This window comes from Gracilinanus agilis, chromosome 4 (assembly GCF_016433145.1).
Source record: "Gracilinanus agilis isolate LMUSP501 chromosome 4, AgileGrace, whole genome shotgun sequence".
Classification (NCBI taxonomy): Eukaryota; Metazoa; Chordata; class Mammalia; order Didelphimorphia; family Didelphidae; genus Gracilinanus; species Gracilinanus agilis.
In genome coordinates this window covers 169,832,723-169,846,636 of record NC_058133.1, presented here as the reverse complement: position 1 = coordinate 169,846,636, position 13,914 = coordinate 169,832,723, and the positions used below count along the sequence as shown (strand labels likewise).

General features: G+C 42.0%; 1 protein-coding gene across 1 annotated transcript; it reads right to left on the bottom strand.

The window, feature by feature from the left end:
• Nucleotides 1-1,420: 1,420 nt before the first annotated feature.
• Nucleotides 1,421-13,826, bottom strand: S100A13 (S100 calcium binding protein A13). Its single transcript, XM_044673285.1, has 4 exons — nt 13,715-13,826; nt 13,073-13,171; nt 11,831-12,033; nt 1,421-1,641 (listed from the first exon to the last, which is right to left on the bottom strand). Exons 3-4 carry the CDS (start codon nt 11,981-11,983, stop codon nt 1,498-1,500), a joined length of 297 nt encoding a protein of 98 aa, XP_044529220.1. The 5' UTR covers nt 11,984-12,033; nt 13,073-13,171; nt 13,715-13,826; the 3' UTR covers nt 1,421-1,497.
• Between the last annotated feature and the right edge of the window lie 88 nt (nt 13,827-13,914).

Sequence of the window (13,914 nt, the reverse complement as noted above, 5' to 3'; positions counted from 1 at the left end):
GAGAGAGAGAGAGAGAGAGAGAGAGAGAGAGAGAGAGAGAGAGAGAGAGAGAGAGAGAGAGAGAGAGAGAGAGAGAGAGAGAGAGAGAAAATAAGTGCTTAAATAGAAAAAATAAAAATTGTTTTGTTTTTTAATTTAAAAAAAGTCTATTAAAAAATCGACTTAAAAAGAAAACAGAGCCTGCCTGCTTTGGCTTTTTTTTCCCTCCTGGAAGACTCCTCTTCTGGAGGATAGGATACTGGATAGAATCTCAGTACAGATGCTGAGTTGGGGGTAAAGGGGAAGAGGGGACTCCAACTCCCCAAACTGGTTGAATTGCCTGCCACTCCCTTTTGCCGTGCCACCTCCCCTAACAAGAGTCGGGCTCCAGCAGCCCCCAGAGCAGGTTTCTTGGAAGAACAAGACCCTTGCACTTCGGACTCCTCATCTAGCCCTCCCCAACTCCCATCACCCACGGCATGGCCCCTCCTGTAATATCGGATGGGAAATGTACGGTGGAGAAAGTAGAGGGAGAAGCGCAGAGAGAAGGGAGAGACTGAGCTCTTTCAGACACCCCTGGGAGGTGGCTGGACTCTCCCCACTAGAGTTCTCAGTCCAAGCCCCTCTGGGCAGTCTCTACCAGCTGGAAAGCCCCATGAGCTGCCCTGCCCTTGCCCCCTCTTGTGGCAAGAGCCTCCAACCTGAGAACCTCTGTCTTGGGCTTCAACAAGATGGGCAGCGGCGGTGCCCTCTCTACTGCTCCCCCCTCCTCACTCCACCATCGATCTGAAAGTGCAGGCAGGAAGCTCAGGTATGGAGGGGAAAGGATCTAAGCCAGGGTCTGAAACTCTAATGAGGTAAGCAGGAGGTATCCCAGGGGCCATACCAAGAAAGACCAATAATCCAAGCCAAGAGCCAAGACAGGGGGGCATCCTCACCCCACCCGAGGAAACTGGAGTCACTTACCTCCCGTGCCCCTTCCTCCTGAGTTGCATCACTATTAGTCATTCATTCACTCAACAAACGTTTATCAGATGATATTATAGTCCATACAAGAGGAAGCATTGTGTAGTGAATAGAGATGGCCTTGAAGGCAAGACTTGACCTCCTGACACCTACAGGCTGTGTGACTCCGATCTAGGTGACTCTCCCAGACTATAAAGTTTCCTCACCCCAGAGTCTCCTCCACCGATGAAATCTCAGGTCCAGTCCCTATCTCTGCACTGTATGCAGTGCCAGGATTTTTGTGTCAGGTCTCACTTGACCTAATGGCCTCGGTTTCTTCATCTGTAAAATGGAATCCTTGCCTAAACCACAGGGTGACAAGAGCCCTTTGTCAACCTTAAAGTACAAGATGTCACTCTGCCTCCGGTCCAGCCCCCTCTCCTGACTCAGGAAGGAATGTCTAAGGAATCTGGGAGAGGTAAGAAAAAGCACACACTTGTATTTCAAGACAACTTTATTAGGGGGACGAGGGTCATTTCTTCCCCTTCCCCTCTTCTCCCTCCTCCGCCAGCTTCACTTCTTCCGCATCTCTGCCGCTTTCTCCTTCTTCATCTCCCTGGCCAGTTCCCCAATAAGCCTCCAGTATTCGTGGAACTTGAGCTCGGAATCCTGATCTACATCCAGCTTCTTCATCTTCTCATCCAGGGAGCCTGTGTCCTGGGGAGACACAGAAGGTGTGTGGGTAGGTGCAGAGGAAGCCCCAGAAGAGGTGAAATGGGGCCTTCCTGGAAGGGCAGAAGAAGATTATTCTGTCAGTCCAGGGCCTCCCAGACCACAGTCTGAAAAAAAGGGGAGTGTTCCCAGAGATGGGAAACAGGATTTCAGTAGGAAGTTTCCCATGCCAATGATATGTTTCCTCCTAAATATGAAATTGTATGTAAAATATATGCTATTTCTGCACTTGTTGAGGTATAAAATAGAATTAATTTCCTCTTATTTTCCTTCAAATTTTTCCCAGCTCCTCATTTACCCTGAGGGAATTCTATGCCCCTAGATTAAGCATATAGATACAACTATAGAGGTATCCCTTCCCAGAGCAACCTTCCCCATTGCGATTTTAATATATCATGGCTCAGCATAAGAAATTAAACAGGAATTTTGGGGGAAACACTGAACGGCATAAAATATATGTATAGTGTTATATAATCTCAACATATTTTATCTCTCAATACCATAAATATACACAATTTATTTTTTAAAGTTAAAATAAGTAAAAGGTTAAAATTTGTGAAAAAAATGTGAAAGCCAAATAATTTTATGTGGATTTTCCAGATCTCCAGAGCAATGTGGAAGGGATACTTGTATGTGTATGTATGTGTGTATACATACTACATCATATACATTTATTATAAGAGGCAGCTCTGTGGATAGAGTGTTGGTCCTGGAGTCAGGAAGATCTGAGTTCAAATCCAGCCTCAGACACTTCCTAACTGTGTGATCCTGACCAAGTTAGTTAATCTCTGGTCTCCCGACAAAAGGATCCAATATATCTGCTGAAAAAAGGAAACAGCAAACCACTCCAGTATCCTTGCCAAGAAAATCCCATGGATAGCTACAGTCCATGGAGGTCACAAAGACTAAGACTGGACAACAAAAATATATTTGTTACACATTATACATAGTTACTGTATGTTATATATATTTATTATATAAATACCTATATTTCTATATAAATATTATTTTATATGTATTATTTTTATAAATCTATTAAAAATCTAAAAGTGTTCCCTGGACAAATCATCTTAGAAAAGGCTAAAAGAGGGAAAAGGAAGAGGTAGGAAATTTTATTCAGCTGTCTTGCCCCAGTTCTGCTTGGAAAGGAAGAGTCACAGAGTTAGAACCAAAAGGGACCTTAGAGGGCATCTATCCCAATATTCTTATTTTATAGATAAGGATGCCAAGGCCCAGAGAGAAGGGATTTGCCCCTCCAAAATACCTAGTGATTAAGCAGGGCCAATGCTCTTTCTAAGCCACAATAGCTAGGGAGGGGTTCCTAACCTGTGAGCTTTTGTTCTGTTTTAATATTCTGCTATATGGATTTTAATAGAATTAGTTTCACTAGACTGACAGAAGGGTCCAAGACATAAAAAGGGTTTAAAAAAAAAACCCTGACCAGAGGAAATGAAAGAGAAAGTCAGGGATAGGGGAGATGGGGAAAGGGACTGGGAAAGGAAAAGGACTTTAAGCCTCAGTCAACAATGTGAGTGTTGCTGAGTTCTAGGGCGTCAAGGCAAAGTCAGAACAGGACCATCATTACAAGTGTGTACCTGTCCTTGGATTCTGTCCAAAATAATGTTGACCCTTGGGAAGAACTGAAAGATCAATGTGTCATACCACGGCTGGGAAAACAAGTGCTGCTGTGGCAAGAGCAAATTTGACTGATGATGGATTTTGTGGAATCTTCTCTCCAGTCACTGGTACTCTGCCTGAACTTATTCCTTAAAGGTTAGCATCTTCCCATCCCATCATACTCTCTCCATCTCTGGAATCTTGAAAGCCTAGCCATCACTGTACACATCCAGAGTCTTTACTCTCATCTCCCTCAATCCATCCCCTCCAATATCCCACTCTAGATCTACCCATGCCTTCCATTCTGCTGTGTGAATTACCTGCTCCAAAATTTCAAAATCTGCCTTCATTGTAAATGTTTTTCCTTTCTTACTCCCTCTATCTTCTTGTACTCACTGAGACCTACCCTCTCTTGATAATAGCATCCCTGAAAAGCCCTCCTAGCACTGGCTGGTCTCACTCCTATTCCCAGGCACTAGTCATGGTGGGGAAGATGGAACATTCTTGATGCAGAGTGAAAGAAGCAGAACCAGGAGAACATTACAGAGACAGATACACTGTGGCACAATCAAATGTAAAGGACTTTTCTACTAGCAGCAATGCAATAATCTAGGACAGTTCTGAGGGATTTATGAAAAAGAACACTATCCACATCCAGAGAATGAACTGTGGGAGCAGAAACACAGAAGAAAAACAACTGCTTGGTCACATGGGTCAATGGGGATATGATTGAGGATGTAGACTCTAAGGGATCACCCTAATGCAAATATTAATAATATGGAAACAGGTCTTGATCAATGACACATGTAAAACCCAGTGGAATTGCTCGTTGCCTACGGGAGGGAGGTAGGAGGAGGAAAGGGAAAGAACATGAAGCATGTAACCATGGAAAAATATTCTAAATAAATAAATTAAATAAATATTTTCAAATAAAAAAAGATAATATACAAACAACTATGTACAAGAAAAAAAGTTGGAATATTCTTTACTCCACATGCCACATTCAAATTCCTCCTCTATCAATATTACTCAGTAAATTCCTCTCTCCTCCTTTGAAGCTTACTCAATCCATATTTATCACCCAATCAAGATTCTGGTAACTTATCTACTAATCCCTAGGACACTCTCCTTCCTTCCTCAATGAATTTAGTACCTGGTTTATAGTCTTTCCCCTCCCTAATTCCTGCCCTCATATGAAGGAACTCAAACATACATATTATATTCCCTTAAACACCCTAAATTCCAAGTTACTCAATCTATTAAATTCTCACAATCTGCTCCAACATTCTGCCTCATATTCACCCAAGATGGTCATAGCCTTCATCTTGCCATCACCCACAACTGTTCCACTTTCGTGTTCATGAACTCTAAGATTCCTTTATCTGATTATTATCTTTTGTGATTCTACCTTTCCTTTTGCTTTATGACTCCTAATCCTTTTCTTTGTCCTCACCATGACTTCTAATTCTCATTCATCTTGATCATTTGGGTGAAACAGTTCAATTCTATATCATCCTACATAGTCGAGTCCTTTGCCCCCTTGACATACTGCTGATTGTGCCCTGCCAAGCCCCAATGGATTATTCCCACAATCCTGTCTTTGCTGCTATTCTAGTGCTACAGAAATCCAGAGGAAAATCAAGAAACCATGCTAACTGGGTCTGGTACAAATTTACATCACATAATGTCAACTGGTGCTTGACTGAAACATGGTGATCTGTTTACAACTCCAGAATTAAATCCCAATCACCACATCAGCTTTCTCCAAACCTTTTCATTGTTCCTCAAGCTTTCTGTGACTTCCCCTCTGCCACTCTCTTAGCTGAAAACCCTGAGCTTATAACAAGTCAGTGGTGGCTAGATGGTGCAGTGGATAAAAGTTGAACTTCAGAGTCAGAAACACCTGAATTCAAATTCTATCTCAGACACTTCCTAGCTGTGTGACCCTAGACAAATCATTTAACCTCTCAGACTCTCAGTTTCTTCATCTATGAAATAAGGATAATAAAAGCACCTACCTCAGAGGGTAGTGAGAATTTAAAGAGCTCACACATATAAAGTGCACAGCAAATGTTAAGGTGCTATATAAATGTTAGCCTTTATTATTATTTCACTGAAATAATTAAGGCTGTTCACCTTCTGTTCTCATCATCATCAGACATTATTCAGGTGCCTTCCCCTAATATCTTTTCCTTCACCTCTGTCTCATATAAAGAGGTGACTCTTCTGCTTGCCAAAGTAAACCCTTCTATATGCACAGGGGACCTAATCCATCATGTTCTGCCTAGAAGATTTTTCCCTTCTATCATCTCCACTCTTACACTTCCTTCAGTCTCTCCCTTTCTACTGACTCCTTCCCTGATGCCAACAAATATGACTCTGTCTCCCCCATCCTCAAAAAAGCAACAATCCACCTTCTTGATTCATCCGTCCCTGCTAGCTATACCATATCTCTCCTCCCTTTTTTGTTGCTAAAACTTGTTGAGAAGACCATCTATCCATGGGACTTCCATTTTCCTTGCTCTTATTCTGGCATGGTGAATAGAGCTCTGTACCTCAAATCAGGAAGTCCTGAATTCAAATTCTAACTGTATGACTTTGAACAAGTCATTTAACTTCTTTGTGCCTTAGTCTCCTCAAACTGCAAAATGAGGATCATAATAGCACCTACCTCTCTGGGTGATTGTGAGAATCAAATGAGATAATATTTGTGAAGTGCTTAGCACGGTTGCCTGGCGCATAGTAGACACAATAAATGTTTATTTACTTCCTTCCCTCATCCAGGTTGTGTCTACTAATCTTACATATCCCTCGAATCTCTGTCCTGGACTCTCCCCTCTTTTCTCTCTAGACTACTTTGTTTAGTGATTTCATCCGCAATCCCTTGGATTCAACTATCCTCTCTATGTCTGATTTTCAGATCTCATTATTCAGGCCTTACATCTCTCCTGAACCACTTGTTGGATATCTGGAACTAGATTACTGTCAACATCTTGAACTCAGTATATTTGTTATCTTTCCCCACCAATGCTCCTTTGTTCAGAACTTCCCTGTTACTGTCCATGGTACCAACACCTTCCCAGTCACGGAAGGCTCACCACCTGAGGGTTATCTTCAGCACCTCACTCTCTCTCTCCCCCCATCTCCAACTTTTTGCCAAATGTTATTCATTCTACCTTTGCCACATTTCCCTCAGCCCCCTTCTCTCCTCTGATACTACCACCACCTCTGGGCAGGCCCTCATCACCTCAGGCCTAAAACTATTAAAATAGGCCACCAGTGGTGCTCTCAGCCTTAAGCATCTCTTCCCTGCTCCATACCATCCTCCAATCAGCCACCAAAGTGATCTTCCTAAAGTCTAAGTCTGGCCATGTCATCCCCAATTTAATAACCTTGAATAAATCCCTAATCCCTGCAGAATCAAAAAAATAAGTTCTTTATTTGGTTTTTAAAGCCCTTCATAGTCTAACTCTTTCCTACCTTTCCAGTCTTATTATATTTTATTCCCTTCCATCTTACTCTAAGATCTTTTAACATTGACCTTCTTGGAGTAGCTAGATGGTTCTGTAGATTGAGAGCCAGACCTAGAAGTCCTGGGTTCAGTTCTGGTCTCAGACACTTCCTAGATGTGTGACTCTGGATAAGTCACTTAAACTCCATTGCGTAGACCTTGCCACTCTTATGTCTTGGAACCAATACATAGTATTGATTCTAAGAAGAAATATTCTAAGGGTTATTTTTAAAAAACTGACCTTCTTGTTATGTCTCAAGAAAAACATTCCCTCCCCAGACTCCATGTCTTTTCTCCAGCTGTCCCTCATGCCTAGAATGCTCTTCCTCCTCATTTCTGCCTTCTGGCTTCCTTCAAGTCTCAGACAAAGTTCTGACTTTTGCAAGAAGCTTTATCAGGTCCCCCTTAATGCATCAGCCTTCTTTCTTGAGACTGATTCCAATTTATCCTATATTATATCTTGTTTGTACCTAGCTATTTGTAGGCTGTCTCCTCCATGTATATTTGCCTTCTTTATATGCCCAGTGCTTAGCACAATGCCTAAACCAAGGTAGTTCATGTCTAATTGTTTTTTAGGCACGTCCATTGCCATTTCCTTCTACAATTCATTCTTAATTTTTTTTTAATTTTAAAAATTTTTCCGTGGTTACATGATTCATGTTTTCTCCCTCCCCTCATCCCTCCTCCCCTCCAAGAGTTGACAAATAATTCTACTGGGCTATAAAATCACTTGAACCCATTTCCACATTATTCATTCTTGTAAAAGAGCAATCCTTTAAAACCAAAACCTTAAATCACATATCCATATAAACAAGTCACATATTTTCTTCTGCATTTCTACTCCCACAATTCTTTCTCTAGATGTGGATAACATTCTTTCTCGTAGGTCCCTTAGAATTGTCCTGGATCACTGCATGCAATTCATTTTTTAAAAAACCTTCACCTTCTATCTTAGTATTAATACAAGTTTTGGTTCCAAGGCAGAAGGGCAATGAGAATTAGGCAACTGGGTTTAAGTGACTTGCCCAGGGCCACACAGCTAGGAAGTATCTGAACTCATATTTGAACTCAGGTCCTCCCATCCAGCTTGTTTCAGAGATGAGGAAACTAATTCAAGGAACAACTAAGGTAGCACAGTGGACAGAGCACCAGGCTGAGTAAAGAAGTCAAGAAGCCAGTATTTATTGAAAAGATTATTCTACGCCAGGCACTATAGTCTACACATCTCTGGGTCTTAGTTTCCTCATCTGTAAAATGAAGGGGGAGACAGGTAGGTAGCTTAGTGGATGGGGAGCCAGGCCCAGAGATGAAGTCCTGAATTCAAATCTGACCTCAGATAGCTAGCTGTGTGGTCTGGGATAAGTCACTTAACCCTCATTATCTAGCCTTTACCACTCTTTTGCCTTGGAACCAGTACACAGTATTGATTCAAAGAAAGAAGGTAAGGGTTTTAAAAAATGAAATGAAATGAAATGAAATGAAGGAGTAGGACTAGATGAACTCTAAGGTCCCTTTCTTTCCTGAGCACAGGGTTAGGGATTGACAGGATTTCCTCTCCTTGACATTGTTGGTGGAGTTGTGAACTGATCTAATCATTCTGGAGAACAATTTGGAACTATGCCCAAAGAACTATAAAACTGTGTATACCTTTTCCTCCAGTAATACCACTACTAACTACTAAAAAGAAAAATAAATGTATCCCAAAAAGATGAAAAAAGGGATAGGGAGTTCTTTTTGTGGTGATATAGAATTGGAAATTGAGGAGATATCCATCAATTGGGAAATGGCTGAACAAGTTATAGTATATGATTGTGATAAAATCCTAGTGTGCTATAAGAAATGACAAGCAGGATGATTTCAGAAAAACCTGGAAAGACATGTACGAATTGCTGCAAAATCAATCGAGCAGCACCAGGAGAACATTTTATACAGTAACAGCAATATTGTCCCACAATTAACTGTGAATGCCTTATCTCTTCACAGCAATACAATGATCTAAGACAATTCCAAAGGACTTCGGATGAAAAATGCTATTCACCTCCAAAGAAAGAACTGGTGAAGTTTAAATTAAGATCAAGGAATACTTTCTTTAGTTTATACTTCTGGTGAAATTTTTCTGTCTGTTTTCTTTCACAACATGACTAAAATGGAAATGTTTTGCATGATTGCACATGTATAACCTGCATCAAATTGCTTGTTTGCTCAATGCAAGGGGAGGGGAAAGAAGGAATAAATTTAGAACTCAAAATGTTTAAATGTGAATATTTGAAATTATTTTTACATGTAATTAGAAAAAAACAAAATAATAGAAAAAAGATTGCTTTCCCTTTAAATTCTCTTTCTTCTATCTCTTACCAAAATTCCTTACTCTGCTGGAACAATTAAATCTACAGAATCGTAAAATGGATCATAAGATCATAGATTTAGAGCTAAAAAGGATCTATTCAAAGAGTCCATACTACATATGTGGAAAAGTCAATCTGATTTACAGGTGAGGACACTGAGGCCCAAAGAGAAATGACTTACCTGAAGTTGCACAATGAATTATTGATAGAGCAGAATCTCTGAGTTCCTAACCCAATAAGATTATTGACAGCCACTGATAGCCAGAGAAAATGATAGGGAAGAGAAGCGTGAGTAGGAGAGCAGGGAGCAAGAAAGATAAATCCGATCCACTAATTTGAATGAAACAAACCAGGAACCCAGACAAGAGAAATAACTTGTGCAAGGTCACATAACTGGTTAGTTGATGATGGTAGAACTGAGAAGAGTACCTTGGTCTCCCCAAGGTCTCCCTACTCTATACTTCCTCTATTCTTTCCTTAAGATACATTCAAGAGGCAACTAGATGATTCAATGGATTGAGAGCCAGGCCTGGAGCCAGGATGTCTTGGGTCCAAATCTAGCCTTGTATTTCCTAGCTGTGTGACCCTGGGCAAGTCACTTAGCCTCCATTGCTAAGCTCTGGCTACTTTTTTGCATTTTTGCACAGTATTGATTCTAAGACAGAAGGGAAGGGTTTTTTTTTTAATACTTTTGCCATATTTTTCTTTTTCCTTCCTACCTGTGAGATAAAGATATATAGAGAGATATAAATATACATACATGCCCATATATGTCTATATATGGTTTTGTCCTTTGTACTCAAAGTGAACCAAAATTACATCACTATGTCAGAGTCAATGTACAGTGTGTCCAACTAGACATTTTCCGGTGTATTTACATGTATACATACACAGACATATATATTTGTGCCTATAATGTATACTTTACTATATGTATCTACATATTCACATATGTGAATGTGTTGGTATTCAGTCTTTTCAGTCATGTATGACTTTTTGTGCCCATAGACCTCTGTCCGTGGAATTTTCTTGGCAAAGATACTGGGAGTGATTTGCCACTTCCTTATCCAGTAGCAAATGGAGGTTACAAACTTGTTACAAGTTTCTGAGACGAGATTTGAGCTCATGGTTTTCCTGACCCCCAAGCCCAGCCCTCTATCCACTGTGCCACCTAGCTGTCTCATGTGTGTGTATGTGTGTGTATGTGTGTGTATGTGTGTGTGTGTGTGTGTGTGTGTGTGTGTGTGTGTATTCTCTCAAATAGTTATCTGTTCTTTCATTTGGAATACACTATCTTTGAGAAGCTGCCTGACATAATGGATTATCCTCAGTCAAGAAGATTCAAGTTTTTCCCAACATAGTGGTGGTTGTGTGACCCTACAAGTCATTTAACCTGGAAACACACACACACACACACACACACACACACACACACACACACACACACACACAGCCCTAACCCCATTTGCTTTTTTAACAGAATTGTTAGGATCAGGAGTTGATGACGATGATGCCATATACCCAGATTTCAGCAAGATAGACGTTTTACAAAGTCTCTCATGACATCCTTGTGAGATATATGTCCTGGAAGATAAGATAACTGGTTAGGCTGATAGCAGATTGAACCCAAAAAGTTTTAATTGATGAATATCAGTGCGGAAGTTGCCTACCAGCATGACTTCTTCGGTCACTGTTTTTGTCAACAACTCGGATACATAGAAACCACTCCTATCAAATTACAAATGATAGATGAGGCTAGGAGGAATACCTAATAAGTTGTCTAACAATTAGGATGCAACAAGATCTCACAGAAAGCTTGAAACGAATAAGATTCTATGATGGTGTACAATCCTCCTTTCCTTTTTATTTTCTACTATATGTGTGGAAAAGTCCATTTAAAAAATATCTATATTCAAAATAATTTTTGAAATTCTATAATGAAACTTAAAATATTGAACTTGTCACTAGAAGTGAACGTTTTGGTTTTTTTTTTTTTGCTTTCTCTTGTTTTTTGTTTTTCAATCTTTACCTTCTGTCTTAGAATTGGTACTATCGGTTCCAACTAGGTAATTGGGGTTAAAGACTTGCCAGGGTCACATATTCTAGGAGGCAAGTATTTATGAAGTACGTACTAGCCAATATGGTGGATAGTAAAAAAAGGACATATGAGACACTGTCTCTACCCTTTAAGAAGTGATGGTTTAGTCAGGGAGAAAAGCCTTATTCATGTACAATATATCTTCTAGGTGTCTCAGTCATAGGTCCATACCCCATAACACCCAGACATCTGGTTGCACAAAATCATAAGACTTTATTCATCTAAACACATGCAAAAAGCAACCTGACATCAAGATGGAGGCTCAAGTCCCTACTGTGACTAATGCTAGCTATGTGTCCACAGGCAAGCCATGGGATATCCCCTTGCCCCAGGCCATTCTCTAAGCCACTGAGGAGTGGCTCATCTACCTTGGAGACACCTTTCAGTCTAGTGACTTCATGGGATCTTCCCAGATACAGACCAATAAAACAAACACGTGCAGTGCTTTGTCCGCACTCAGTGTATTCCACAAGTTAGACTTTGCAAGCCCAATCACACTCACAGTCACACTGCCACACGCACAGGGTCACACAACTTGTCTGGTACCTCCTGAATCTCATCATCTCATTCCATCTTCTCAGTTTGCCCTGAGTTCCCGGTTACCTTGAGCAGATGGGGCAGCTGCTGGGTGGCCAGATCTTTAAATTCACTGATGCTGAGGGTGCCTTTCTTCCCCTCTCGAACAGCGAAGGTGAAGAAGGTTTTCACCACCGTCTCAATAGCTATCTCCAACTCTGTCAACGGCTCAGCAGCCATGGAGAAGGCTAGGAGTGTGGAAGCTTGCTGCCGATGAACTAACTGTGGATCTAAGGATGGTTGGAGAGAAAGGGACATCCAGAAGACATCTCTAGGGAGGAACCCTGCCCTCATATTACTTACTCATTCCCTCCAGCTCTATTGGAGATTCTAGAACCCTAGAAAAAGAAACCCTGCCCCCTCCCCAGGAGTCTCAGCCCGCGGAGCCCTTCTGTGTGAGCTCTTTATGGGGAGTGGGGGATCTGACACCTGGAAGTTCAAGAATACAGCCCTCTATCAATCCACTTAAAGACTATTAAAAGCCTGATAAGTATGCAACTCATTAATTTGCTTATTCATTCATTGATTCCTTCCTACTTTTATTTAGTAAATAAATATCTATTTTGTGATGACCCTAAATTGGGCACTAAGAACAAAAAAAAAATATATAAATTCTAGACTTCTCCCTCCCTTCATGGACAATGAGACTGGCAGCCTAGACACACTTGGGTAGTGAAAATGTCTCTGCCTCAACTGTTTCCAAGGAATCTTCTGAAAATGAGGTAGGGTGTCAGGAAGGGTCAGAAATGTCCCCTCTTCCCACTCCATCAACTTTGGGACCCAGAATCTGCACCACAAAGGAGAAAGTTGGTATTTTCTCAACCAGTCTTCTTTAACTTCCCTATGGAAACCATACAGAGGCTTCTAGGTATCAAGGGCAGGAAGATGCACAACCACTCCAAAATATACTGACCGTTCCGAAGTTAAGCTAATTGTAACGGGTCCGACTAGAGGGCTCCTCCCATTTTTAAGCTACGGAATCGGAGGCAGGAAATAAGCTGCCAAAAAGCGATCTCTTTACAGTCCTAACAAGATAGTGGGCTGTAGAAAAAGGGAAATTCCAAACCCTCTCTAACTGAATCTGACCCTCTTTCAACCTGTTCATCCCCTTCAAGGACCAGTGCCCCCACCTCTCCTTCAGAGCCCTAAAGTCACTTCCTGAATTCCTAGTTCCTGGACCTGGCGGGAGGAGCTCTTCTTTCTCCTGGGGAAGAGTGGACCTCATCCAGCCCCCTCCAAAAGAGCATCTGAAGCAGGGTAGATACTCACCCTCCTGTTCAGTCTCTAGCAGATGCAAGTAGGGCTGGACTGAGGTTTATTAAAGCCCGAGGGGAGGGGCTGGGAAGGCTGGAGTCCGCGGTGTAGATCCTGAGATATAGAGTTTCCCGTGGTGAACTTCGGCAAAGGGCACGCCCACCCACTCCTCCTCACTCACGCATCCGCGCATTAACGTTTTGGCCCATCCTTCCTTTCCCACTTTTTCCCTGCCCTGAAGCAAACAAATGTTAAACCTTACTTTTCTGGGCTCCTCCAGCCCCGTATCTCCTACGGACATGGCGCTCCCTCCCAAGCCTGCATCTGCCCCCCAATCTCCATTCAGCTAGAGTCCTCCAAATCCCTTTTCCCGTTTTCCATCTCACTTATTTCTGCCCTCTCCCCTCAAAGAAGTCCTTACTTAGGCATCCCGGCTAGGTTTTGGGGAGATTACGAGTAAAGGAGGGAGACACTGTCTTCTGAAGAATTCTGGGGAGTTGAGACCCCTATTGAGAGTCTCCATGGAAGGGTCCCCTTAACATCCCCTCCGTGGAGTCTCTCAGATAGGGGCAGAATGACCGTGCCTCACTACTAGGGACCGTTACGGGGCGGTCCAAAGACCAGAAAGGTGCAACATCCTGTGGTGTCCCATCTTACCTCTCTCTCTGTCTCCCACTTTATCGTCCCTTGCCCTCTCTGCCCTGTGCAAGGGCGGAGCTGGTAGCAACCACAACCAAGAACCCCGTTTGATCGCTAGCATGCATGTGGGGAAAGGACTTTTTTAAAACTCCGACCTGGGGGAGGAGGGAATACAGGGCCAGCTTGTCCCCAACCCTGGAGACAGAGGGCGCCTCTGT